At 42.5% G+C, this 27812-nt stretch overlaps 1 protein-coding gene across 1 annotated transcript in view; it reads right to left on the bottom strand.

The window, feature by feature from the left end:
* The window catches only part of DUSP22 (dual specificity phosphatase 22), a 36631-nt gene extending 16853 nt beyond the window's left edge, over positions 1–19778 (bottom strand). Inside the window, exons 1-3 of the mRNA XM_015854495.2 lie at positions 19597–19778; positions 14556–14589; positions 8685–8767 (exon numbers count right to left, since the gene is read on the bottom strand). Coding sequence (XP_015709981.1) covers positions 8685–8767; positions 14556–14589; positions 19597–19617 — 138 coding nt within the window. The 5' untranslated portion in view covers positions 19618–19778. The remainder of the gene's footprint in view (positions 1–8684; positions 8768–14555; positions 14590–19596) is intronic.
* Between the last annotated feature and the right edge of the window lie 8034 nt (positions 19779–27812).

Raw genomic sequence — 27812 nt, forward strand, 5'->3', positions numbered from 1 at the left:
CTTTTTCCACACAGCAATTAGTATTGGAAATCCAAATCTAGAATTTAAAAGACAGGGGTGAAAGGAGAAAAAATAACATCAAATACAAAATTTCTACTCCCATAGGAGGGGTGGGGGAAGAGGTTATTAAGGTTATTTGAAAGTTGCTTTTTTTGTTGTTTAAAAAAAATAAAAGGGCAGAATTGTATTTTTGGCAAAAGACCACTCTATATTTAAATTTATGTAAAGATGCCATCAACGACTTCCAAGAATTTTTTTTTAAACCTAAAACCCTAAACTTAAATTTGTGAAGCCAAATGCAAATAGAAAACCTCCAGCACCTGGCAAGTTCTTTCAGGTTAGTCAAAAACCATGTGTTAATTTGAGTCGTCCCATCAACAGATGAGGACAGGACTTATTTTTGTTTAGGGGCATTTCAGCAAAAAAGCTAAAGTGGGAAACAGCCAGCACAAAGCTTCCTCAAGCCAAACCAACAAGAGCAGATTAAGAGTATTGCTCAGTAATATGCCAAACTGAACATGCTAAACTGAAAACCATTCAACCGTTTGCTTGTCCTTTCAGTTGCTTTCTGGTGCTGATTTTATTAATGACTCATAGAAAATACATTTGTGTTTCAGCAAAAAAAAAAAAACCAACAACTGCTAATTGACTTCAGTGAACAACACACTCAGGTTTGACTTTGAAAAAATACAAATGAAATTGAAATTAGATGAAGAACATGAACTGCAGAAAGCTCCTGCAATAGAATTTACACACGTAGCATGCACTGTCTTGTAAAAACTATTTTATTATAAGCCAGTCATGATGGTTGGTTGTTGTGTGGTTTGTTGGCTTTTTTTTGTAGGGGAGGTGTTGGTTTTGGGGTGTTTCTTTTTTTGTTTGTTTTTGCACAGTTTTCTTAGTAACACTTTTTGAAAAGTCCCTATCATTAAGTCCACTCAAACTTAATCTCTACTCAATCTGCCTTTCTAACATAATGCTGAAACACTGAAAAAGTTATGGCTTTGACCTGACTTACAAAGAGCTCTGTATATCATTTCTCATTCTATCTTTGACCTGGCTTATCTGAAAGAATGGGGGTTGGAACTACATGATCCTTGAGGTCCCTTCCAACCTGGGTCATTTTGTGATTCTGTGAAAGAATGAGAAACAAGGAGAAATAACCAATAACTTTACACTTCTTACCTCCTTTAGAACTACATACTTCAGCTGAGAGTAAGGACCTTGTTAAGGCCTTTACAGCTTGGCTTACTCTATGGCCCATGCGCACCAACAGAGCACCAACTATCACACTAGGCCCTGATCCCTAAGGGGGCTCTGAATACTACATTAAAGCAATCTCTCCCACACCTATGTCTTCATCTCAGGGAACCCTGGGACACAACTATTAAACCTCAAGAACACATTCACATTTACATATCTGGATTAACTCCCTCAACACAACCTCTTTGGCACAGTGTAAGTCAAAGCATTTGGTCTGCTCCAGTCAACACAGTACCCAACCAGCCTTGACATCTGCTGGACAAAAAATCCCTTGTACAAACAACTGCAAGCTTCAAACATTCTTCATCCTCTCTTCCCTACCATTTGCCACCAAAGGAACATGCTTCCCCTGACACAGCTAGTGGATACTGAGCAATTCAAACAATGAATGGATCTGACTGCATCACCAGTACAGCAGCCTTCGCCAAGGGTAAATCCTGATGAAGACCCAGCCTAACAAGCTTTAAAAGTTGCTCCATGGAAGTCACTTGGAGGCTTCTTTGATGGGACATCAAAGTGATTTTTGAAAAATTAGTCAGAGCTCCTAACTTCACAAGCAGAGCCAAAGCCAGAAAGGGCATCACTTCAAACTGGAGAAAATCTTCTGGTGCCACTACACGTGAGAGAAAGGTAGTACCTGTTTTGCTCAGCATAGTCTTCTGAAACATCTCACAAGGGGAAAACCTTACCCCCAATGCACTGAAATACCATAAAAGAAAGTTCAGCATTTTTAATTATAAGAGGCAGTTTCTATACTTCCCCTTGACGATAGCAAAAAGGCTGAAAATTGATCACTTCCACTGGTGGCAACACTGGTCATATGAGAGCTTATTGCTGTAGATACAAAGGCAATACTCTGACTTGACAAAATGATTTGCTATCTTTATACAACAGCAACGGCCTTTTGATATATTAGCAACTCTGATTCTGAAGACTTTCTTTTTCATTTCACTCTTTAATAGTTCCCCTAAGTCTCTGGACAGCAGAGTCTATGCACAGAATGTGCTGCCAGTCATATGAAGCAGGGATCTCTTTCATCATGTCACTGAGATGCAGTCTTCATGTATGAATGGGTTCCTCCAACTCAAGGCTTCTGTATGCTATCCAACTCAGTAATGCAGTTTTAATACACTAGTATTTCTCAGAACAGCATTTCTCTGTCCAGAACTAGCTTATGCCAGCTGCTTAGTTTCCCTATTTTTCCCTTTTTTAGTTATTTCACTTTGAAAACTGGTATGCTTCTGGTCCCAGACAAGTGCTTTCTGGACTGCTCTGTTTCTGTGTGGGGATATTCCTTCATGTTACAGAGCCAAAGAAGAAAGCACTGAAGAGGCTTTCAGCACTTTCAGGGCTGTCAAGAGGCATGACAGGACTTTTATTCCCTTTGCTTCAGCACAAAGTCACCAATGCATACATACACGCAAATAAACAAAAAAAAAACAACTTATCTTTATTGAAGCAGTTTATCTGAATTGTGGCAGATTAGTTTGCTTTGCTTTTCTTAATGATATTTATGCAGGTTTCTAAAGATGATCTTCACACATTTTCAAGACTGTCATGTCCAACTGGAATTGCATTAAGGTTTACAACATCCAACCAGGCTTTGAAAAATGAAATGAGATCCAGATCTTGAAGCAGCCTGATATAAATGCATTATATATACTAGGCCTGCAGGCTACGACTATTGAAGAAACGTGTAGATGTGGCACTCAGGGACACGGTTCAGTGGGCACAGTGTTGACTGGCTGACAGTTGAACTTGATGGTCTGAGAAGAGACCTCTATGATTCTGTGATTTCATCTGTTTATTGTTTATTCAAGGAGCAAGAAAGACTGTTCTTAGATAACAGCACAGCATTTTAACTGTGCTTTTCTCTTCTGGCTTAGCTTCTCAAGGACAGAGTATTTTCAATCCTATTTCTACTGGACCATACAGTTTATTCTCAAATATATGACTCAGTCAAGCTGGCTGCACAAGCAAGCAAACTGAGCAAGATGCAATTTGCCCTTCCCTAACTCCCCCTGCAACTACCTACCAGTTATATACAGTCATCAGTCCAAGAAAACAAGGAGAAAAGCTGCTGACTCTGGAGATAGCACATACCAGATAAAGATGATACCATAAATGGCATCAGAATACTGAAGGAAAGAAAAACAAATAACCTGATGGTACTTTGGTTAACTGCAGAGTGAAGATTAAAACAATCTATACAATAGCATATTAAGAGAGTTAGAGGAAAAAAGATGTTTCGTAGATATTAAATATTTTCTTAGCAACCAGAAGACATTGCATCATTCAATAGTCTAGTGCCTTAATATCACTCATCTAGAGAATAAGTCTAGCAAGCCACAAGACTTGAAAGAACAGCATATGAGTACCTGATTATCACAAGGATACGGATGGGTTATTCACATGAAATAGGGATGTCCACAACTCCTGAGAACTTTTTTGTACTGGGCAGAGAAAAATAATAACATCCCAAACTCCTGAAAAATCAGGCATATTTTGTCAGGATTTTACTCACACTCCTGTCAAATGACTACACACATATACTGATACACGCCATCTGAAAAAGGCCACTAAAACTAAAAATAAAAGCAAAACAAGTTCTCTAGCAACAGAATACACAGAACAAAAAACTCACAGGCATATAGAAGCAGCACACATGCAAAAGCCTACTCCTAATGCAACACGTTGCAAATAGAGCTGCTGTAAACACAGAAAGCTTTTGTGACTGAGAACAGTACAGGGATGCCCAGGTAAAGTCTTGCTGATTTAAGATCTACGTTGTTACTGTGATAACTCCAAGATGAGTGTGCAGCATTTAGCTGCCTGCAGTGCAGCACTGGCCAGTCTGACAGTGAGAATGTTGTAAATACATTAATCCCAAAGGACTGCACAAATACAGGCAACCAGTAATACACGTTAAGTATTTACTAAGTCAAACTTCTGGTGTTAGTTAAGAGGAAAAAAAAACAACACAAAATTATTAATAACTGACAAATGTGTGGTGAACCAAGTGAAAGAAGCTGGTAGTTTCAGTCCATTTCTGGATTGATGGACAGGTGCCTGCAGTATACTCAGCAGTCACCACAGCTGGCACCTCAAAGCATCTCGGACAGACCAAAGACTGAGAAGTGCTCTGACATGGAAGTACAAAGCTCAGAGCCTTTGCACTTTAATCAAGTTCACACAAAAGTGGAGCACAAGAAAATTCATCGCTTCCTTGGCTGTACTTTTCAGCAATTACTTATCCTCCTTGTTAAAAACCTTGCTTACTTCCAACTTGAACACATATATCTTCATTTCTTATTCCAATACGGTTTCTCCGCATGAGGACCTGAAGACTTCAATCAGAAAATTCCCTGCCTTCTTCTGTGGTTATCAGTCTCCAAGACTGAGCTTGAACAGCCACAAAAATAGAATAATTCCTAGCACTCCTGCTTCCCTCCAAACAGGATCAAAAGCCTGGAAACTCCAGAGTGAAACAACCTGCAACCAGATTTCTGTAAGCAAGATTAACAAGATTTGCCTTCACCTCCTTCATTTAGATCAACTGTCAAAAAACTGGTTAGATCCCAAATTTAAAGGAGTAGAGTAAAGGTAAATATCACCAACATGACTTCGCTGCATGTCTTTCTCAACAGTAGTAGCAAGGTAGGTCTGAATGTGTTAGGTTTTGTATCCCCTGACATACTGAAAAGTTCTAGGAAATAAAGCAGCATTTGAGCTTGACAGGAATATCTCTTGGGGGCCATTTCCCACCTTTCCCAGAGCAACCCAAAAGAACACAGCTTGCAAGGGCAGTCCAAAAGCAAAGGCTCAAATTGGCTCAGTTAGGCTTCTCTGAAGCAATAGGTTGAAATGCTTAGGAGGAATTAAGTGTCCACTTTCTCTGTATATTCTGACTGACTGCTTGGTTAGGATACCTGGATATCACAGCAGTCAGATATTTCAGCATTTAGATCTCTTAAGCCCAACAGCTATTTGCCTTGGCCTTAAAACAAAAAAGGAGTTCAACTAAGAGCTACAGCAGGTCACTGCAAGCTATACAACCACTTAAAGCACACAGGTATCTGATTTCCCATCTGCCTTTCACTCTCTCTCACATTCTGAACAGAGGTTTTCAAATCTGAACTAGCTAGGAGAGAAATTAGAAAGCAGGTGACAAGAAATCTAATCGTTCTCCTCTGCACATGGCTTTTGTGTGGATTTATAAAACCTCTGCAAGTGTTCCAATGGCACCTGCCCAATGTGCTCAAGAGGAGCCAACTTGCTTCCACGTCTGGACAACACAGCATGTACACATGGCACTGATGGACATCACTCTTATTCAGAGGACTCCTGCACAGCTGAAGTAACAAGCCTTACTGAGAGTAGCACACAGTCCTTTCGCTGGAACACGCCACCAGTTACCTATAGTTTTTCTGGCAGAGTAATAAAGATGCATCTTTAAAACATAAAATGTTTACCTAACAGGTTAATATCCCATTTAGTAATGGTCTGCTCCACTGGAACAACAGCTTCAGGGTGCTTTCTAAACATTACTTAGATTTAAGCTTGGTTTTATATTTCCTTGAAATAATTTAAATAAGAACAACTACAGGGCAATACTGCAATTTAGCTTAGTCTAGATTTTGGCAGATTCCTTTCAGTCTAAAACACCTGAAAGCTTCACAAAACAGTTCTATGCCTTGTACTTAATGTAGGCTTACAATATCTGAAAGTATGAGAAATTTTACATTCAAACTCATTTACCAACCTACTTTTTCTCGTTATTCCAACTTGAAAGCACACTGTAGCTTCCCAAGGCTGAACACCGATTATGAGCCACACACAGCTTAGAAGTCCACGCGGATTTGTACATGATCATCAAAATAAGTTCTGAAACCAAATCTCAGTGAGAAAAGCTTCCTTTTAATCATCTCTTCAACAGAAAAACACTACGAAACCTAAACCAATAAGACAAATGTTTTTTGTGAAACTCTCCAGTCATTTTCTAGCAAGCTGGTAAGAAAATACTTCCAAATACTGCAATACTTATAAAACACAGAAAGAAGCACAGATTTTATAAACTACTGTGAATATTTTAAACACAATCAGCTAAGAGCGGTTTGCCAAGAGAGGGGCAATGCTTTAAGCTACTAAAGGGAAAGTAATTTTATAATCTAACAAGTTGGTTCTTTCAACATATACTGGACGTTGGCTTTTTCCCTCTTGAGTATTGTTCCTTCCCAGTACGGACGTCGCAACCAGATTGCTCATTTTCATCTTCTACCCAAGGTTTGTAGCTTCAGGTGCTGTATCAGAACAACTTTCACACCGTAACAGTCACTACCATAATTTCAAAACATGACAAGCAAGATGTGAGTAATCTGGCACCTCTTGGAGAGTATGCACCCATATTTATTTGTTCCAGAGACAGCTAAAGATGACCAAATCCTCTTTGACAGCAACAGTGAGTCTTCTGTTCCTAAAACCACTTACCCTTTCATGGCTTGCAGAGAAAGCTTTGCTTAATAGAATATGTTTGACTTCAGTGGACTTGAGAACAAGCCTCAAGCACTACATGGATATATCATCTGTAAACAAACCTACATGGGAAGATGCAAATAATAAAGGAAATAACACAATATCTTCTAGATCTTTGTTCCAAAAGAGAAACATTCAGATGAAGATAAAATAAGTTCACAGTAAGACTATGAATTATAAAGCAATAACAATCAGTTCAGCTCTCAAACGAATGGACTTTGAAATCCTTGCACTATTTACAGAAGTTTAACTGTTGCTTTCCACAGTACCTGCAAGGAAAAGAATACATTGCGTGTTGCAAAAGCAGAAGGCATCCTTAGAGAAATATTTATTTCAGAGGAAGGGGTGAACAAAGAAAGCCTACCCTCAACCAGCCACTGCTCCCTTACCACTGTAAGTTATAAGACTGCATCATGAACCAGATAGGGAACTGAGCTGAGCAAATTTAACATTTGATGTCTTTTGTGGAAATAGCTACAAGAAGAAATGGTGACTTGATTATGTTTGGCTCACACAAGCTCCCAGATCTGTTCGCCACACAGACCCACAAACAGATGCAACGCCATGTCAGGAAGACATGTGGGCTGTCAGCATTACCACCAACACCACAAGAAACACTGACCTGAGGTTGCAGCTGGAATGTGCCATAATTAGCATTCCTACCTTTCTAATAATGATAATAAAACAAATCAAGCCTCTACTCATTTTAGAGAGCAGCACACTAGAGGAAGCAACTACATCTCTTCTCAACTAAGCGCAGTTTGAAGTTCAGTGATTCAGAACTAACCTGCATCAGGCTCATTGTAAGTCAGATGGACACTACAAAGTTTACAGCTCATGTAAACTCCGCTTAAACCCACTTCTAAGCTAAAGGGAAACCTTGAATTCCCCATGAACTTCATTTTTGTTTTAATCATGACATATTAGGGTTATCTTTTGTTCAGCTTGACTACTGGTTTGCCTGAGAGGAGTGGAAGTTTTGTAGCTTTTGTAATAAGTCTGTAGTTTTCAGTTTTAGGACTGAATCCACTAGAGATTTCATGCGATACGAGTGAAAAGGAGAGATTCCAGAGGTGAAATCACCAATGGTCTTATCTCCTACTTTGCCATACTTCACAAAAAAACAAAATGCTGGGAACAAGCTAGTGAATTTAAGTGGGCAAATAGTTCCCTGTATAAATCAAACAGTAGGATTTTAGGGTGTAGCAAAGCCGTGACACACTTTTCTCCCTTTAAGGCAATGTGGCATAAAGAAGAAAGCACAACAGTCAAAGAGAGCTACAGATTGGTTCCAGCTCTTTCACTGCTCAAGATGACACAGCAAGTCAAGTCATTTCAACTCTTGAGATAAGTTCCCCTTCCGTAAAATGAGGAATATTTTGTGTTAAAGTGTTGGAGACCTACAGATGCTCCACTGTCTTAGATACATTACACAAGAGAGCACTTGTTTCTCCCAGGCCCCAAGCCCTAGGGAGGACTGCAAACTACTCAGACAACAATTTGCTTTAAAGACTTAAGAAAGTGGCCTAGTACAAAGGCGAGCTGGCAACGCAAAAAGGGGAAAAGGAATATTGTTGTTGATGTGATGCATGAATTCAACACACAAAAAAAACTTACCTTTACTATTAGATTGATAACAATCCTGTTGTTATGTTTAGCTGACTGACGCTATTAATTGTCTCTGTCAGCTAGATTACTTCTTGTTGCAATGGCAGCAACAGCAACATTTGTGACAGGATCCCAAGTCTACAGCTTGGATCCCATGTCTACAAACATTTCCAAATCCCATTTCAAAACACCAGTCAAACAGAACTCAACATAAATCCCAAGGTAGCTGTGACTCTCAGTGTCAAAGTAAGAGTTTATTACGGAGTTTCCATCCCTCTTACCTCAAGCATAGGACGGGCACTGTCATGAATTGAAAGAATGTGTGTAATGTTATTCTTGCTCAACTGCTCTACATCTCGGGCATCTGCAGTAAAGGGAAAAAAAGGAAGACATATTTAATCTCTTGAAACAACACTTGATTCCTTTTTCCCCCGAGCATGTTAAAAAACAACATCATTGCTACATTTCTTTTCAAAGCTTCGAGTAGTAAAGCAAAACGGCAAATGCAGCTGTTCTAGAACACCATCATCAGAGAGGGATGGGAAAAAAGAACACTTTAACTTTAACTCCAAACCAAATTAAATACTATATAAAGAACAAGCTTAAGTGACTCAGGAATGTGTTCTAAAGTCAAAAGTTTCGCATATTTTGCATCTGAAATGTAAATCTGTGCATGTGAACGTGCAGGTGATGGCCATCTGAACAAGCAGTCAGAGCTGTACAAGAAATCCTCTCACCCACAAATCCCACTTTGAGAGATATAATTTGAGGCACTGACCTTGCCATATTCAGGCTGAGTAGTGAAGCAAGCCACCTGGCCTGAATCACTCAAATTAAGGTATTAATAGGCCAGCCACCACCAGAACTAGATTCTTATTTTCTGTGGACTAGTAAAGAATATGGTGCATTTTCCTAATACACAGCATTATTTTAAATATGAAGAGAGACTGAGAAGAGTCTGAATGCATGAAGAAAAATGCTGCAATGAGGAAACACAGCAGTGAAAAAGTGATTCCTAGACCTTTAATTGAGGTGTTTCAAACATTCAAAACTGGAAAGCAAACTGGGGCAACAGATTTTGATGCTAGATGTTGTGAAAATATGGTTTTGTTTCTATGAGAAAGAAGGTAAAATAGATCATTAGTCATCAGTGAGCAACTTTCCCTCCACTGAATGATCTACATGTCAGAAGATGACCTTGCTGAACCACAAATACAGGTAAAAGTTAGTTTATGTCCACTTACTCTTGACCTTTTCCCATGAGTATGACACAACACATCACAGCTATTACAGCGGTGGTTTTATGATGAGAACACCTGCCTTCCAAATTAGCCCATACAATCTGTTCACATTAGCCTGGCTGCACACAAAAAAAGAACATTGACCACAAAGGTTTCAAACCGGCTCTCTCTAGGTACAAAAATAACAATAGTATCACCTGTACACGTTTTTTTTATGTACGTGCAAGAGCTCAATCAGCACCTCTTGCTTCATCTTTCTCCACTCTACTATAAAGTTTCAATGCCTTTTCTACATCTCAAAGAGGAACTGGACATTTAATTATACTCCCCCCACAGACAAATCCACGTGAGCACTGTAACAGGAAAGAATACTTAAAATTAATCCGAGTGCAAAAGCTTATTCGAGGCTAATAAAATGAAAAGTCAGAGCTGAATCAATTCCCAATAGCCACTGTTTGGTTTGTGCTTGTATGACCAACACAGTTACTTATCCCTTCAGGAGAGAATTAACCCACATTCTATCTGAAACAGAATTAAAGTCCAGCTTCATAGAACAATTAGAATTTCCTAAGAATCCCAGAGCAGGCATTTCAAAGAAGAAACGCTAATGTTTGCCAGGAGAGGTCTCCTAATCCTTTGAGTTTATGAGAAGTATATAGAACAGTCCTGATTTCTCAGAGAACACCTAAGGTTCTGAAAGCCCTAGAAAACAGCCTAAACATTCCTAAAAGCAAATGCTTTCAGTTCCCAAAAGACTAGAGACAGACTTAAAAACCTGCTAGATATAATTCCTGGTGTGAATGCATAAGGGCACAATTAGACCCCATTCCCTAAGATAAGGTACGACCTGCATGGTAAGAAGTGGCTTGTCACATAAGGCAGACATGAGCCACAATGAACATTAACTGCTTCAAGGCAGACTGAAAAGCCTAATGGACACGGTGCAACTCAATAGGACTGAAAGATGTTAGTCCTTCAGCTAAGTAAGTTCATTTCAACAAATCAAAATCATGCCATAAATGATATTCCTAGAAGCAAGCTGGAAATGGCTTTATCCTAGAGCTGCATCCCAGCAGTATCTTCATCCTCACTTGCTTTCACTATCTGAAATAAAGCCTTAGGGGAAAATATATATATATATATATATATATATATTGAGAAAAGAACTACAGAGCTGATAATAGAATGGATCTAGAAACAGCAGAACCACTTGGTGGTGGATACCACCTTTCTGCACTCAGCAATGGGAAGAGTATAAACTTTCCCTAGACTCTCCAGCTCGTTCACAGCAACACCGGACTCTTTGGGGGAATTAAGCCTCATATTGCGGCTTTCCCCTTCGAATCAAAAAGCCCCCAAATATTCCATTGGAAAAACTTGACTCTTCCAACACACAATGAAGGACAAAAGCTCCTCAAATACTCAAGGTAGAAAAACTCTTGAATCTCTGGGGCTTACAACTGCTACAGAAGCAATCAAACATACACTTGGAACTTCATCATGGAAAAACTAATTTGTTCTATTTGTGCAGAAAAAGCTCCCTGCCCTATCAGTCTGTGAAGAAAACAAAGCATCTGTTTTTGTCAGCCACTCAGGTGCCTTTCAGGGGAAACCAAATTCCCAATGCAGAAGATACACAGGCACGTGATCCCACAATAAACTATTTGTCTTTTGAGGGTTGCAGAATTGAATTTCATCTGAAAGGAGCAACTGCAACTATCTAAATTTCCCCCTAAACTACAGCCAGGTTGAAGAGTTTACTACTACTTTCCCATTCCTAATTTTGCCCCTCCCCTTTATTTCGAGGCTATAACTCCTCATTCATTGTCACCGAAGAAGAAGCCCAGAAGTTCCAATTACCCCTGGGCTTTCAGACCAAACTCAGTCTAGACTATTTTATATAGACACCTTGGGTTCTTCTTGAATCTTTCTGCCCTCTAGCTGTGCAATCTCAACTACACTAAACGTTACTATTTTGATTTGCTACTGCTGAGCACAACAATGCCCACAGATCTTCAAAGATAACAAGAAGAGACATACTCAAGTGTTAGAGACTGAGAGTTGGATCTCAGCATGTATTCCAGTGCTTTCCATAGTCAGGACTGCATGCTTTCTAACCCAAACACCCTAAGGTAGCTGCAGAAACCCTTCTCACTGTGATGCAGCTAGAAGCTTACATAGCAGCAGCACTCAAACCACAGTGGGAAAGCTCAGCTCCCATTTCTGTCAGATATATCCTACAAGTTTTTCTTGGTCACTACTTTATCTCCCAGTTAAAGGCAGAAGAGCTTGCACTTTCTCAGGCATACACTGGTTTTGTGTTAATTACACCTAAAAAGATGGTAGGAACATTAAGGCATAAAGCAGAAATATTGCTGAATATTGAATAGTAAGTAATTCCAGAGAACAACCGCTGAATGCCTTCTCCAAACAACACACCTCCACAACTACAGCATTTAACACCCTTTCACATCCTGCTTTCAGTTAGCAGGAACTACAGAACACTGTCCCTCTTCCCTCAGAGTGCCAGCTTCCCCAGAGGTTTCTCATTCAGTGGGGAGACAAACATGAGTAGGATGATGTCTTTAGGAACCAGCTATGGAAACACTCCTTCCCTGTGCTCTCTGGTTGGCCACTGAAGAAAGGAGGAGAGACTATCCTCCAGAGGGCAGATCAGAGCATTTCAGAGCTCCCTGCCAACTCCTCACCCCCTGCACATAGACACAGAGCACACCAGAGTGCCTCGACTCTGCATCCAGGTAAATACACAACACCAAGGATTCAGTGCTACCCTTGCTGACCATATGGAACTTCATTCAATTCTGAGCAGCCTGGCTATTCTTTAAGTAGAGCATTACAGTAATCACTCTGCTAAAAGCCCTGTCTGTATTAGTAGCTACATGTTTCAGCCGCCCAAATTGGGATATTCTAACCAAGCCCAAGCACACGTTGCCGAGCATCTCTCAGCAACAATCCCCCTTATGGAAGTCTCGAAATTCATTAGTCACTTTTTGAAAGAGTGCCACAAATCAGAACATGCCCTGGGAACGTGGTGATCAAACTCCTCTGGAAAAATACACTGGTGATAAATCCACTGCCTGCTCCTAAACGGGATGACTTCACTGCATGGAAAGCTCACTGCAATTGTTTTGAAGCAGCTGGAAGAGATGGGAGCTGCAGAAAAAGCCAAAGATGCTAATACAATAAAACTTCACTTTTATGTTAATGAAGTACTGAAACATCAATATTCTCTCTTGCTGTTTGTGTTTAATACCTGTACAGAGATACAGAATGATGCCTGTGGAGGTTAAGAATTAAACTCAACGTGACCAAGTGTCATAGCAATAAATAAGTGAACATTTTCCTTGGGTTTTTAATCAATTTAAAAACAGACTCTAATAATTTAATATCAATATCTAGGATATTGATATTAAAGCCTGCCCTTTCCCTCTTTTATGTGGGTAATTGAAGCATTCCAGTCTGTTTTTTTTCCAAGAGATGCTTCCAGGAACACTACCCACCCCCATGCACACCTCTGCTCCCTGTGCAGAAGTGACTGACGTAGCATCGATGGCAAACACGGCTGAACCAGCAAACCAGAGCAAGCACAAGGGTCACAACCCTGGCACAGGCAGTGCTGACACTCTGCAACCCCAGTCAGCTCCCCTCAGCTGGTCATATTGTTCTCTGGCTGAAAACAGAACTGCATTAAGAAACAGATGCTCCAGCTGAGTTTCACTCCTCTAGGAGCATTGTCAAAGGTTTATCAGCAGAGCTGAAGCAGCCCATCATGGGCCCAAAGATGGCTCTTGGTCTCACACACTAGCCATTGTGCTTGTGTTGGCATCTCAGTGTAGCAAAAGGCAGCTCTCAGCTTCACGTGTACCCTGGGCTGCTTCCCAGGGCATTCAGCTCTGCTTCACAGCAGCAGCAAGCACTGGACCCAGGCAGCAAGACTGTCTTCTAGAGCTTTCAGGTTCAGAGTCAGGTAAATCAGATGGCAGTTCAGACAGAAAATAATGAAGGTGCAGGTTCTGGTGCAGGGGAGGCAAGGGAGAGGGGAACAGAGAAGACATACAGCAGTATCTAAATGCAGAGCAGACCTTGTCCAATCTTAGCAGGCCAGCTATGGTACTGGACAGATTGAGAAGGGTATGATGCTGCAGTAGCCCCCATGAGTCCTACTTCGTTACACAGCAAGTATAGCACCTCTACCTCAAAAAGACTGTAAAGGCACAACTCCTTTATTTCAGAGCAGGGACAGTCAACTGCAACTGCTACTAAAAGGGAGCTTTGAGAACCGGTCATTTGTTTGGATGCCTATATGAAGTCTCCTATTTTTTTCTAAATATGGTTGTCTTTCTGGGAACAAAAGGTAAACCTCATGCAAAAGGGTAAACAAGTAGAGGATCATACATCTGCAGCACGGGCAATGCAAGTATCAGTGGTCAGACAGCAATCTGCAGACCTACCAGTCTCGCACGCAGCGACAACAGAACTGGTTGGCAGCTGTTACAAATAACCAAAATAAAGAAAGCAACATGCAGGAGGCACACTAAGCTTTACTTATAAGGAGGGCTCGCTGTAAGCCTTACAAAGAATCTGCCTGGCTCACATGCTTGTCTGCCTAGCACAGGAATCATTTAAGGCAGTCCAGTGTTTAGGAATTCCAGCTGAAACATGAACTGAGGAGATGGCATTCATTTGTCTTTTCTTAAAACTACTTGCAGCACAGCACACAGATGAGATGGCAAACGGGTTCTTCTTTAAATGCTACCGGGTGAATCCAAGAATGAAACAAGATGAGGTCAAAGCAGCTGCACAGACATCAGTGAACTCCCCAGGCCTGCGAAACAACAACCTGAGACCCCTGTCAAGCAAGCCTAGAAATAATGATAAAACTAATCTTACCTTTAAAGTTGCCAATGAACAAGCCAGGCAGAATCTGCGAGAAAGAAATATAGTATCAAATATAGATATCTTGTGGTAACACAATTTGACAAAGTTCAATTTGCATACAGGATGGAACATACTACTTCAGCAGACCATTGTCAAATGCAATCTCCAGCCTGCTGGCAGCATTTTGTGCCTCTCTGCAACCTTCTCAAGCTGCCTTACTCTCCATGCATGGCTCTCCAAAAGCTCTTGTTGACAACCAGAGTTGTTAATCATGTGGACTCTCACATAACGGGCGCTCTCCAAGGATATCAGAAGCCCTTGACAAACATGGAGTGTGCCTCAGAACACACCCCAACACCCCCCTCCCACACACACACACACAGCTTGATAAGAGCACACTCAGTTAACTAATGATGAAACTTCAAAAAGAGAAGGCGATTTGCCTAGAGTTGCTAAGCGAGCAGGATAAAGCACTGCAACACAAAATCCTGAGGGACCCTCGAAGTGTAAAGCCATGCAAGTGGGGGTTACAGCACTGCCGGGCTCTTAGCTGGAGGAAATCACTGCACCCAGCTAGTTGTGCATTTACAGAGTGAGAATCGATTGCAGTCTGTGAGTTGCATTTTCCTCTGCCCAGATCTGCCCACTCACACCACTGCACCCAGCAGCCTGTGCAGGCCTCGGTTAGAAGACTTTCATTAACTCGTGAGCACCAAGGTCAAGCTGAGGGCTGGTCCTGTGCACACACACAGGGATAAATACCTCAGTGCTACCCCTCCCAACTTGGGAACGGCACTAAGGGCATAAAAATAAAACAAGCAGCCCAAGCACATGCTTTCTGGTCAAAAATTTCATCTTCTGACACCTGAAAAATCTGATCCACACCCGCATCCTTTGAAGGGAGCAGAACTGTGGCACTGAGAGCACATGATCCGCTTTTCTTTGGTGCATGCAAAGCATACCACCAATACAGATATGTCAGCACTGGCTTCCGAAAGCCTTAGCAACACCCATGTGTCATCACAACAGCAGCAACAGCTTCTTGAGCGTGGCTATTTAAAGGTAAAACTCCACCCGTTTTTGCTCCGTCCAGCAGCCGCCAAGTTCCAAAAGCCATGGCAAGTTCTCATTGAGGATTATCACTCAAGCCTCCCCTTGTAGCAGCCTGCCTGCTGAAAGGCAACCCAGTGCACCACGCCTAGGCCAGGCAGGACCTGTGAAATACCTTCAAGTATGTCCTAATGCCGTGGCTTTCCCCAGATATAAAAATGTTGCGTTCACTATTACTACATGGCCTCTCAAAAACCAGCAAAGCTCCAATGACGTGCATGCTTTGCACAAGTATTCTTCCCTCTAGGCTTCATTGGGTGATCACAGCTCTAAAGCAGGGAGCTCAAGTCTGCAATCATTATTAAAAGATGGCTGCTCTGGGCTCCTTGCATGCTCTAAAGCAAAAAGTGAGCCTAGTTAGGAACCAACTTCACCAACCAGGCCACCCCAGCCAACTTTCTTAGCTGAGGTTTAAAATGCAAATAAATTTAATCACCTTTCTATTCTAAATAGCCTTGCTATTGTAGACTATGTGCAGCACAAGTCTCAAATCACATCCCCCGCTACAGTACACTACAGCATTTTAGGCTCCAGGACATTATTTCTGCATCAAAAGCGTGCTCTCGAGAGAACATGAAAGCTTCAGCTGCAGTCATTAAGGCTAAACATTATAAATTAAAGAGATACCAGGGTGGAGAGATTTAAAATGGAGGCTTTTTAGATTGTTGCCAGCAAAAGCAGAAGATGTTTGCATTTGCACCAGCGCATTATGAAGCAACGCTGTATGCTATGCAGAAAATTAGGACACTGTGCAACCAAGGACAGATGTTGCCCCTGTTGTCCTAGTCATTCTAGAAGCAAGAAACATGACTATGGGTGAAAGCTACCTGGAAAGAAGTGAATCTTCATACTGTGCTGACTAATACTTCAGCACTAGACTACGGCTGGGAACTTTCAGCTGTGTCATCTCACACTGCCTTCAGCAACTGCAACTCCAGGCTGTGCACAACCAGGGCCGATGGCTGCCAGGAGCATGCGAGAGAAGGGGTGGGAGTCACAGGAGAAAAACACAAGGTGGTTGTTTTTGTGAACTTTTCAACCACTGCTTTCTGAATAAAAACAGTAGCCTCCTTTCTATCATCCGAAACGCTGCCAAAATGACCATGGACTCAATAACAAAAGGCTGCATAACCAACAACGAGAAGAGCAACGCCTGCCTTTGGTCATATCTCCCATGAGAACAGCTCGTGCTCTTCACCATGCGTGACCACAGAGCCCTACCATGGATTGCTAAGGCTTCTCACCAGTCCTCTTGGAAAAAATATACTTCTATTTGCTGTATTACGCTGTGTTACACTGTGTTGGTAAGGATGGGTGCTCTGGAGAGGCTGCAAAAGGCTGCAGGGGGGGAACAGGTCAGCCCACCTCATCAGCCAGCAAGGGAGAGGGATTTGCTGCTGCTGACATTAAGTGGCACAGCTCTGCTGACTTCCACAGAACTAGATGCAACTGTCCACGGTGATTTACGTTCCTCACGAATCAGCTCCTACAATGAACACAGCTTACCTGCTCTTTCCGTAGCGCTAACACTCAACTCGCCCCTTCAGCAGGGTCTGTATGAATAGCAGGCGTTTAACAAGACAAAGGACCTACCCAGGCAAAAACCCTTGACTAAGGATGCAGTGGTTCACAGCCAGCCAGATCTAAGTACTATCATTTCTATCACCGTTTCTGTCACTAGACTTCAGCTCCTGGAAAACGTCTTTGTCATTTTCAACCGCAGACTTAGGTTGACCTTTGAATACAAGTCAAAGTTAGGCATTAAGTGAGAAGACAAATAAGGCCACCTTTCCTAAGCCCAATCTCATGACTCATCCTGCACTTACATAAAACCGAAAAATAAAAATAAATGTGAAAATTAATAGCAGCCAGGAGATGAGTTTGAAGTCAATGCAGACCATTGCTTTTCTCTAAACAGAGCATTAGAAACCAATGCTTTCGGCTTAACTTGGGAAAAATCAGGATATTTGGGTAGGCTTAAGGAAAAGAATTAACATGGCTAATTGTACAGAGGAAAGCAATAATTAAAGATAAATAAGGAAATAAAAATGCCAGGCCTCAAGCCTTCCAATCAACAGCAATGGCTGCATAAAGTCAGTTGGTATAATATACATCAGTATCATGTGACAGAAAAAGAGGAGGGGACCGTGCCACTGAGAAAGGCTCAGAATCCAAGAGCAGCAGTCTCCAGAGTTTTCCTTACCATACCCTATTATGGGTCACCACTAATCCTCTTTCCTTGGCTTCAGTACAGAGATTTTCTAAATGAAATAATCCAGTGTTGAACAAACTGCTTATTTCCTTTTATTGCAAAATACAGCTCTGCCCCACGCACACACACACACACACACACAAACCTCACTTCAGTTGGAAACTAAGGTAATTTGTATTGACAGACTACTCCTCCAAGCCAAGCAAATCCAACAGCTGATGAGTCCACACCTCTCTTCACCTCTCTGGCTTTCGCTGACTCACAAGATCAAAAGGAACAGATGATCCAGGGGCACATTCTGAAGGTGCCATGTACCAGACCTGCACACGGGACCCTTGCAAAAATAAATCAGTACCCAGCACGATCACAGCCTCCTTAAAGGAGTCAGCCCCTCCAGACCAACGGAGGTTTCACCTTCTTGGTTACATAGGAAAGAGAGAAGAACTAACGTGGTGCTGTGCTTGTTCTGAACACTCTGGCTGCAAAACATCAGGACAACACGTAACAAACCCAGAGTGACCAAATTTCCCTGAGTCACGGACTGTCTGCTCACAGAGCACTGAAGTAAGAAACAGAGCAAATAATGCTCAGGTTGAAGGGGCTGAGGCTTTCTCCCCCTGGATTGCAATGGTAGCATCCCACATCAAAATACTGGGAGTGGCAAGCCATTCCTAGAGAAATACTACCAATGTACCAGCTGTATTTATTCCTCACTGTTCACTTGTAGAGGGTGGCTACAGAGAGGTGGTGGGGACACTCAAGGTCAGGCTGGATGGGGCTCTGAGCAACCTGATCTCACTGTAGGTGTTCATTGCAGAGAAGTTGGACTAGTCAGCCCTTGAGAGTTTCCTCCAACTCAAATGATTCCATGATTCGACCAATACACTTTAAAACCGAGAGCTGAAGAGAAGAACCAGGGGAAGCGTCACTCCTACCACTCAGCTGGATTAACCACCCAGGCCTTCTCCCTGCCTACATTGTCTTATCCCAAAGTGTCTGCCCACAGGATGAGGGGCACCCTCATGCAGGAGGAGCACCAGGATGTTCATCAGCCTGACCACAGCAGCACCCCACTAGGCACCCATCTCCAGCTATACTGCTTGCAAGGAGGCCAGGTTCGGTGCAAGGCTACTCCCAGAGCAGGATGTTCGACAGAGGAGATGACTCAACCCCTCTTCCTTACAGCGGGCCAGTCACCGCACCTCCAAACCTGCCCCTAAGGCAGAGACGGAGATGCTGACAGGAATCACAGCTGCCCTTCCACAACACAAGGCGCCAAGGGAGCAGAGAGCCGACACCGAGAGCCCGAGAGGCCAACACCCTGAGCGGCACAGATCCACCTCCCTGCCTCACCGCAGGCTGGTCGGGGCTCTCCTGCCCCGCGGTCCGATGGCAGCCAGGGCTCGGGGGCCGCCGTGCGGGGAAGCCCCGGGCGGGCACCACCGAAACCGGCACCCCCACCCCCCTTCCACCGCCCCTCCGTGGCCGCGGCCGGGCAGGAAACGCGCCCAGGAGCCGCACGGCCTCGTCCCTTCCCCCCGCCTCGTAGGGGAGGGAAAAACAACGAGAAGGAAACCGAAAAAACCCCGAGAGCCGAGGGGAAGCCCTCCCGCCCGCCGCCTTTGTTCCGCAGCCAGGTGCCGCCACCAGACAAAGGCGGTACCCTCGGCGGCCGCCCCCGCGCACACGCACTCGCCCCGCGGCTCCGAGGCCCTTAACGAGCGGCGTTACCTTGTTCATGCCATTCCCCATGGCTACGCCTGCCGGCCGCCCGCCGGCGGTACCCTCGGCGGCTGCCCGTTAGCGAGCGGCTGGCGGCGGGGCGGCGCTCATGGGGCAGGGCCGGCCGGCAGCGGCCGGGAACGAGCGGACTGGTTAACGAGGAGAGCGGCGGGGCGAGGCGCCAAGCATCACCCCCGCCCCTCGGCCGGCCCCGGGAGCGGCGAGCCGCAGGGCCGGGCAGCCGGGAGCTGCCTCCAGCCGCCCTTGGGGCTTGTAGTCTGGCCGCCTCGCATTGAGAACTACAGATCCCGGCGCTCCCCGCGGTGCTGCCTCACCTGGAGCGCCGAGCTGCGCCTCCACTCTGTGGGTGGGGGGGTGAGCTCCTCAGAGATGCTCTCTGTTGCCATAATACGGCCTGTCTGCAGGCTGCACTGCCAGTATTACCCTGTACTTGTGGTACAAGGGTAAGCTCAGAGCTCCTCTGCCTTCCATATAGCTTGGTTTCTTTACCTCCCCTATGAGGACAGGCTGAAGGAGCTGGGCTTGTTCAGCCTAGAGAAGAGAAGGTTGCGGGGTGACCTCATTGCAGCCTTTCAGTACCTGAAGGGAACTTACACCCAGGAGGGGAGTAAACTCTTCAAAAGGGCTGACAATAGCAGGGCACTGGGAAATGGTTTTAAGTTAAAAGAGGGAAGATTTAGGTTGGATGTTAGGGGGAAGTTCTTCACTAGGAGAGTGGTTAGGCCCTGGAACAGGCTGCCCAGGGAGGTTGTGGATGCCCCGTCCTTGGAGGTGTTCAAGACCAGGTTGGACAGGGCCCTGGGCAACCTGATCTAGTAAAGGTGTATGTTTGGTGGCCCTGCCAGGCAGGGGGGTTGGAACTACATGATCCTTGAGGTCCCTTCCAATCCGGGTCGTTCTGTGATTCTGTGATTCTGTTTCTTCCGTGGGACTATGTCAGCCTGCTAGTTGGAAGCCCTCTCATGCTTCAATGTGGACCATTAGGGATAAGGATCTTGGCTACACCATAGAACATCTCACATACATCCAAGACTGACCAACATGCCTGGTCCTGCTGCAGCTCACAGCAGAACACACACCTGAATCTCCCCCTTCATGAGGCTCCACAGTTTGTGGTATATCACAGAATCAAAGAATTATCAAGGTTGGAAAAGACCTAGAAGATCATCTAGTCCAACCATTACCAATACTTCCCAGCTAAATCATATTCCTCAACACAACATCCAAACGTTTCTTGAGCACTCCCATGGTCGGTGACTCCACCAACTCCCTGGGCAGTGCATTCCAATGCCTGACTACCCTTTCCGAGAAGTAATACTTCCTAATGTGTATGTCACATCCTTAGCCACAAAAACATCAGAGCAGCTCTTGGAAAGGCTGGAAGGATAGTTACTGACAATGTATTTCACTTCTCTCCTCTCTTCCTCCTCAGTCCTTCCAAAAAGTATCGCAATCAGAGCTATCACAGATATTAGCTTTAATATTTCATTGGCAAAGCCCTCTAGAATGTAATTTACTCTATTCTTATAGCACACAAAATACAACCGAGGTCCAAAGGGTATGAATCACTGCTTGCCATAATAGCTACTAAATACATTCTGCCTCCTAAGTGAAAGAGTCCTTTGCCAGCAACTCTAGCAAACGCTTTCTGTTCATGAGACAAAAGGATAAACAATTAACAATATCTCTGATTACTGCAGGCATCTGTGTTGTACTAAGCAATCTGTGATAGCTGGAAACCCCTGTGCTCAGTATGCTGAAAGTCTTGCACGGTCACTTCCATTATCTAAAAAAGGATGGTATTTCTGTCCTTTGCAAAGAGGACTGAGTAGTCCTGTGTGTGGGCAATGCACGTGAAATCACTACATTGACTTAGGCAATGCAGATGGAATACAAGTACATCTTGCTTAGTCATCTGACAATTTTTTCTGAATGGGAAGTGTCATGCAGTCGTCTCTGTTTTGTTTTCAAGTTTCATGACTCCCTTCAGCCTGCAGTGCTTTCCATCAGTAGAATTTCATTGCATGTGTATAGCTTTCTACAGTGAAAGAGCAAAAATCAGAGTGAGAGAGTGTTACATACTGAGATTCAAAAGCAGTGGGAGGAAAGGGACATTTATCATGATGTATATATTATCTGCTTCCCTTTCCCAGCATTCTAGACGGGTAATCCTCATATTGTTGCCAGATTCACCTCTCTTGCCAATTATTCCATAAGCTGATTGTTCTAATTCTTCACTGTTGTTTAAGAAACTGTCACATAATCCTTGGTGTTCATTCAGCAGGTCTGAATCAATGTATAGTTGTTCAATGATGGTCGCTCCTCGTGATATTCTTTGCACTTAATATCTGCATTGTTTGTAATGCTTTGAAAGTCCTCTTTAAAAAGCAAGCTCTCCCTAGATGACTGGACTGAATAAGCCAACTTTCAAGTAAGAGCAAAAAGCTCTCAACAAATCTCATAACATTCAGTATCATTGAAAAGAGACACTTTAAAATGTCACATAATCCCACAGAGCTGGTGTTTTTCTACCACTCTGTGATTTGAAGATGGTAAATTCAGTAAACTCTACTTATTGACTTGCAGTCTATCTGGTGATGCAAAGAGTTCAGCAACAGTGATCATCTTCTTTGCAATTACCTAAAAACTAACAAACACACAGGAGTGAACTGATACTGAAACTAAGCATTCTTAAAGAAAAAAAGGAAAAAAAAAAAAGTCAAAACTTCTGCCCCAATAGTACTTACAGTTTGCTATGTAGGAAAAGGAAAGAAAAAGAAGAGTAAATGCTCTCTTCTTATCTCTTGGTCTCACTTTCTGTAAACCCCAGACTGCTGAGCTTGCAATTCAGCCATGGACAGGAGGCATCTCAGCTATCCATGATCTGCCAGGAACTGATAAGACCTGGGCTGGGTTCCCCTGAAGTTGCGTCACAGCTCAGTTCTCAGAGGTGGCAAGAAGGGAGATAAAAGGGATGGCTAATCAGAAATAGTCAGTTTTCCTCCCAAATGGGCTGCTTTGACAGGAAGGAACTGTTTCAGCAGAAATAAACAGCACAAAACCTTAACATTCATAAATAGCACTGGTCTTGTTTTCTAAGTGAGGGTGTTCAGTGGAAAAGAGTGTGGAAGACTCTTTGCCTCTGCTTTGTAAACTTCGACTTGGTAATTGTGCTTCTGAACATTGCTAAAGCATTTTAGAGCTGTTGTATGGAAATATACATATATATATGGATGGAAATATATGGATGGAAAAGATGGCCTCCTGATTTATGGCCATGTATTCACAGAGCAGAATTCATTCATTGTTTTATAAGTTCAGTCTTAAGGCTAAATTTGGCTCCCATCAAAAACAATGGTGTGGTAGAATATTTTACGTACTGAAACTGAAGGGAGTTGCCACTGTGGCTTGCTTCAGCAAAGCTCAGCTTTCGGAAGCTGCTTGCAACAGCCAGAGTAGCTGGGAGCCCATAGTCTCCTACTGCCTTGCTCTCCTCTTCCCACCCCTTCCACTAATGGACAACACCAATAGAATATGGAGTGTGCCAGGATGGAAGGGCTGAGCCAGCAGATGAGGCCAAAACAGCACAAAGGAGGGTTTTGTGGAAGGCAGGTCTCCCAAAAAAGGAACTGATGATTCAAACAGGAAGAACAACGCCAGACAATGGCTGAGAAATCTGTACAAGATCATTTAGATGTAGGTCAGCTGCCATGACAACTATGTACAAAATTACAGCACTTCAGTGTCTCTGAACCCACCAGCAATCACTTTGTTTGTACATACTTAAGGCCTTAATAAAAAATAATCCAGCTTAATAATGAAGGATTGCAAACGAAGTGTTGATATTGGGAGTGCTGTGGACCAATTGGCTTAACCATTTAGAAGATAGAACGATATAGCAAGCCTTGAAAATTCTGGTTTCACTAACTGGTTAAAACATACATAATTTTTAAATCTTTAAAGCTTTCCATTAGTAGAATGGAAACTCGTACTGCTTTGACTTTGTTCCATATATTTACCAGCTCAACTTAATACCTTTACCTCCAATGCTTATATAAGAAAGAAACTGGTCCTGGCAGGCCTCTTTATTTTTCAGTGAGATGTTATAAAAAGAGTACAACATTTTCTATCAGTCCAGGAGTCAAATATTTGATCCCTGAAAGCAAAGCTCTTATTTCAATAGGAACAAGGCAATCAACAAGTATACTGTGTGGCACGTGCATATTATTGCTTACTAAGAATAGTTCATTGCTGAGTGTGAATGAAAATATCCAAACACATTTCTTTGATAAGCAAGATATATATTTGTTTCACTGGGCACATGTCAAAGCATTCTCAAATGGAAATACAGCTCCTTCTAGGTCATATAAGTAAGTGGAATCTTAGGAAAAGAGGTTGTTTCACAAAACCTTTCTGCAGGAAGCTTGTAGACCATCATATCCATTGAATTTTTCTTACATAGTCCCTGGAAACAATTTGGAGCAGAAAGAGATTGATTTTGCAGTTCCCACAGAAGCTTGGTGATCACCTTGGTTCACACCTCAACTGGAGGCTACTGCTGCATGATCTTCTCAAGTCAGGAGGGATCTCTGAAGTAGCCCAGAAGAAGCTGTGGTAGGGAGATAATTCCCCAGCCTTCCTGCTGGGGAATTTATACAACGTAGGCTGTGACATTCAGTAATTACCTCCTACCTCCAGCCAAAATGCTGGGCAGAGATCTTTATTCTAATGTCATTTTCCCTGTACTTTCTGCTTAATGGGATATGTCTTAATATTTCCTCTATTTGAAAAGTTGAAAACAGTTAAATCTATCATTCTCCACCTCGCACTTTGTTTTCTCTTGCAAAATATCTTAGCTTTTAGGTGTAAAAAAAATGTGTTTTGTTCGCAAGTGTATGACCACCAGAGATGTAACTTCTAGCATCTTGGATAAGTAAGATTGCATCTGTATGGCTGGATCAGTATGCTTACAGATGCGAATTATGTCAAGCTCTGAAAGTAGAAACAATGTCAAGGCTTCAAATGTTATTGTTTGCCTGAATATCCTCCTTGTACTTCTGCAAATCCTGTTTGTTTAACATTGCCTTCTAGCACTGCAGTGTCTGCTGAGTAAAGCATCAACTGCTGACAAGCTGTATCTCACTGAAGTGGCCCAATGAAGCACATCCATTGTTGAAATGTCAACCTGTACTTTTCTGCAGTTGGCCTAAGTTCATTAAAGACACTTTCAGACGTTATAATATCCCATATGCCTTGTCTAGCACAACAGGCACAATCATCAGTTTAACAGTAAAGTTATGTAACAGAAGATAAGAATTAGTAGTCTGGGATGGATTCCACTTGCTTTAAAGTTGACAGCTCTTTCACTTTCTTTTCAACCAGTGTCTTTCCAAGGGGAAGATGCTGTTTTCCATATAAACACTGTGTTCATTGAGCTGATGCCCATCTAATTCTGCACCTACTGGACACTCTACAGTTCCAGAATGTGCTGTTCACAGGTATCTCTGAGCTCATCAAGTGTTTCTTTGTTTATTTGGTATTTTGGACTCTCAGTCATCCCTCATGCTATGGCAACAGCAACATCTAGCAAGCTTCTAACTTGACAGAGGTTAATTTAGTGTGTCTTTGTGGTCTTTTCTGAGGCTTCTTTTGTTTGTTGTGATCCTTTAGTCTTTTGCCTGGGACTCGCAACATCGGTTCTCAGATCAAATACTTCTCTACGCTTTCACTTTCCTTTGTGACTACAGCTTAATTCAACATTCTTGTACGGTTCATTTTACATAAGGATATAAGAGCTAATGATGTAGGTCTTTGCGAAGATCTATATAGCTCGACATCTCTCAAGACTGACTAGTAGTGAACATTATGGGAAACTGGGTGAGTACATGGTGTTCCTTCCCCTTTTATATCTTCCAGTTTCTAGCAACCAGCAGTTTGGTTTTTTTAAGCCAAGAACCACACCCAGTCCCTGGGCTGAATGTTAAGCCGATGTTTTTTTCTTCTTTAATATTAGCATTTACAGTGACTCCAGGATCTCTGTTAAATGTCAACAGTTCATTCAGAACGATCTGCACTTCTTAGGGCTGTATTTTTCACAGATGCACAGTTATCACAGGTGACATTTATCAGCACTATATTTTCTTTACTATTGTATTACTTGGGCAGTCGATGTGAAATCCCCATGCTAATTTCTCAGGCAGATTTTCTTACTGACTAGTGGAAATGACTTTGTATCATCATGCACCTTGGCTATCTACCATCTTTTCCAGGCCATTTGTGAATGTGTTGGACAAAGTAGGGTCTGGCACAGTCTCCTTTCCCTGCCTTCCTCATTTAACTTCCTTGAATTGTGGAAAATGACCAGCAGCTCCCACCTAACTTTGCTTTTCACCTCCTCACCAATGACTAACTCAAAAAGAGACCTTACTTCAGACTCAGACTTTTTATTAAGTTCTTGAGGATGTGGGGAATCCTATGAAAAGTGTTCAGAAAATCACCAATATATAAATGCTGGGGGAAATTGGAATGGGGAGAAGGATGGAGAGTGAGAAAAGGTGAAACAGTTTGACTCTGAGAACAGAATGTATTTAGTCTTCCATATGTGGTTGAGTCACCATCCCTGGATATGTTTAAAAACAGTTCGGATGTGGTGCTCAGGGCCATGATTTAGCAGATGGTTGTTAGATAGGGTAGAATGGTTAGGTTGTGGCTGGACTCAAGGATCTTTAAGGTCTTCTCCAACCAGAGCAATTCTATGATTCTATGATTCTATGATTCTATGATTCTATGATTCTATGATTCTATGATTCTATGATTCTATGATTCTATGATTCNTATGATTCTATGATTCTATGATTCTATGATTCTATGATTCTATGATTCTATGATTCTATGATTCTATGATTCTATGATTCTATGATTCTATGTCTAAACTTCCCCTGACCTGAGAAAACTGTGTAGTCTGCCAGACCTCTGCCTGTGAAAAAGGAGTATATTTCCACTGAAATCCATCTGGCAATGCTGATGACAATAGCTGAACATTCTGCTGACCTGTATAATTATGAAGTTTGGTTTCATTAACTCTTTGAATCTGTTCCTGTTAGTAAAAATCCTTCTCACTTCATTGTTAACAACTGTACTTTGATCAGAAAAAGTTAAACCCACTTTGATAGAATTCAAGAACAGTCAAATTCTAGCTAGACAGAAATTGAGTATGGTTAATGCAGATTTACACTGAAGTCAGCAAAGGCACAGTCAGGGTTTGTGTTTGCACTGCCCAACTGGAACAGCCTATGCTGTCAGTGAACTCAATGGGGCTTTGTCATTGATTTCAGTAGGAACAGGAACACCATTTGTCATAAAAGAATCACTTGACCTAATCTTTCTGTAAATAAAGAAAAAAGACACTGTGTCTTCTTTTTTTTTCTTTTTATTTTGGCTTTACCTGCTTTGATGGTTACTTTATTTGCCGTCTGGCAGAAAATGAAACTCATTTCAATCTCTTTGAATATCCGAATAGTGCTATAATGCACATAGATGGGCTTGAATTTAGGAGTGGTGCCAACACTGAGTAATTTTAATATATTATATAGTTGATAATATCTGACCAAATATTCTAGAATAAGTCACTATAGAAATGAAGGTAGGTTTCCTGTGTGGCTTACAATATCGCACTAAAATACAAAAGAAACCTGACTAGGTTTCAGTTACGAAATAATAGATACTGAGCCATTTTCACATTTGCTCCATATTACTGAAGTATTTAGGCAGGTGTGTTTCACAGACTTTGCGAAACAAAAGCTCGGCTGAAAGCAAATCAACATTAGGAAGCAAAACCAGTGCTGAGTGATAGTGCTTAAAAACTGCGAAACAAGAGTGGTTTTAAACAGCAACTGAAAAGATGCTTTGATGTTTTTCTAAGCACTCCCTTATCCTCTAAAAACATGTTAGAGTTTTCTGTAGTTACTCTTAAGACACTACATCTTATGCTGGTGTTGCAGTGAACCTAAAAGCCTCATCTCTCCATATGAGCAAAGGCTGAATTCAAGCCGTATCTGTAATGCGATATTTTAATCCAGTCTCCACCCTTCTCTTGCACTGTACACTGCATAAATTCTGTCCCTACACAGAACGACAAGCTGTCTCTCTCTTCAGAGACAAGACTCAGCAGTAGTAGAGGCAGAAGCATTTAGGTCAAAGCCTGC

The sequence above is a fragment of the Coturnix japonica genome, chromosome 2, assembly GCF_001577835.2.
Source record: "Coturnix japonica isolate 7356 chromosome 2, Coturnix japonica 2.1, whole genome shotgun sequence".
NCBI classification, from domain to species: Eukaryota; Metazoa; Chordata; class Aves; order Galliformes; family Phasianidae; genus Coturnix; species Coturnix japonica.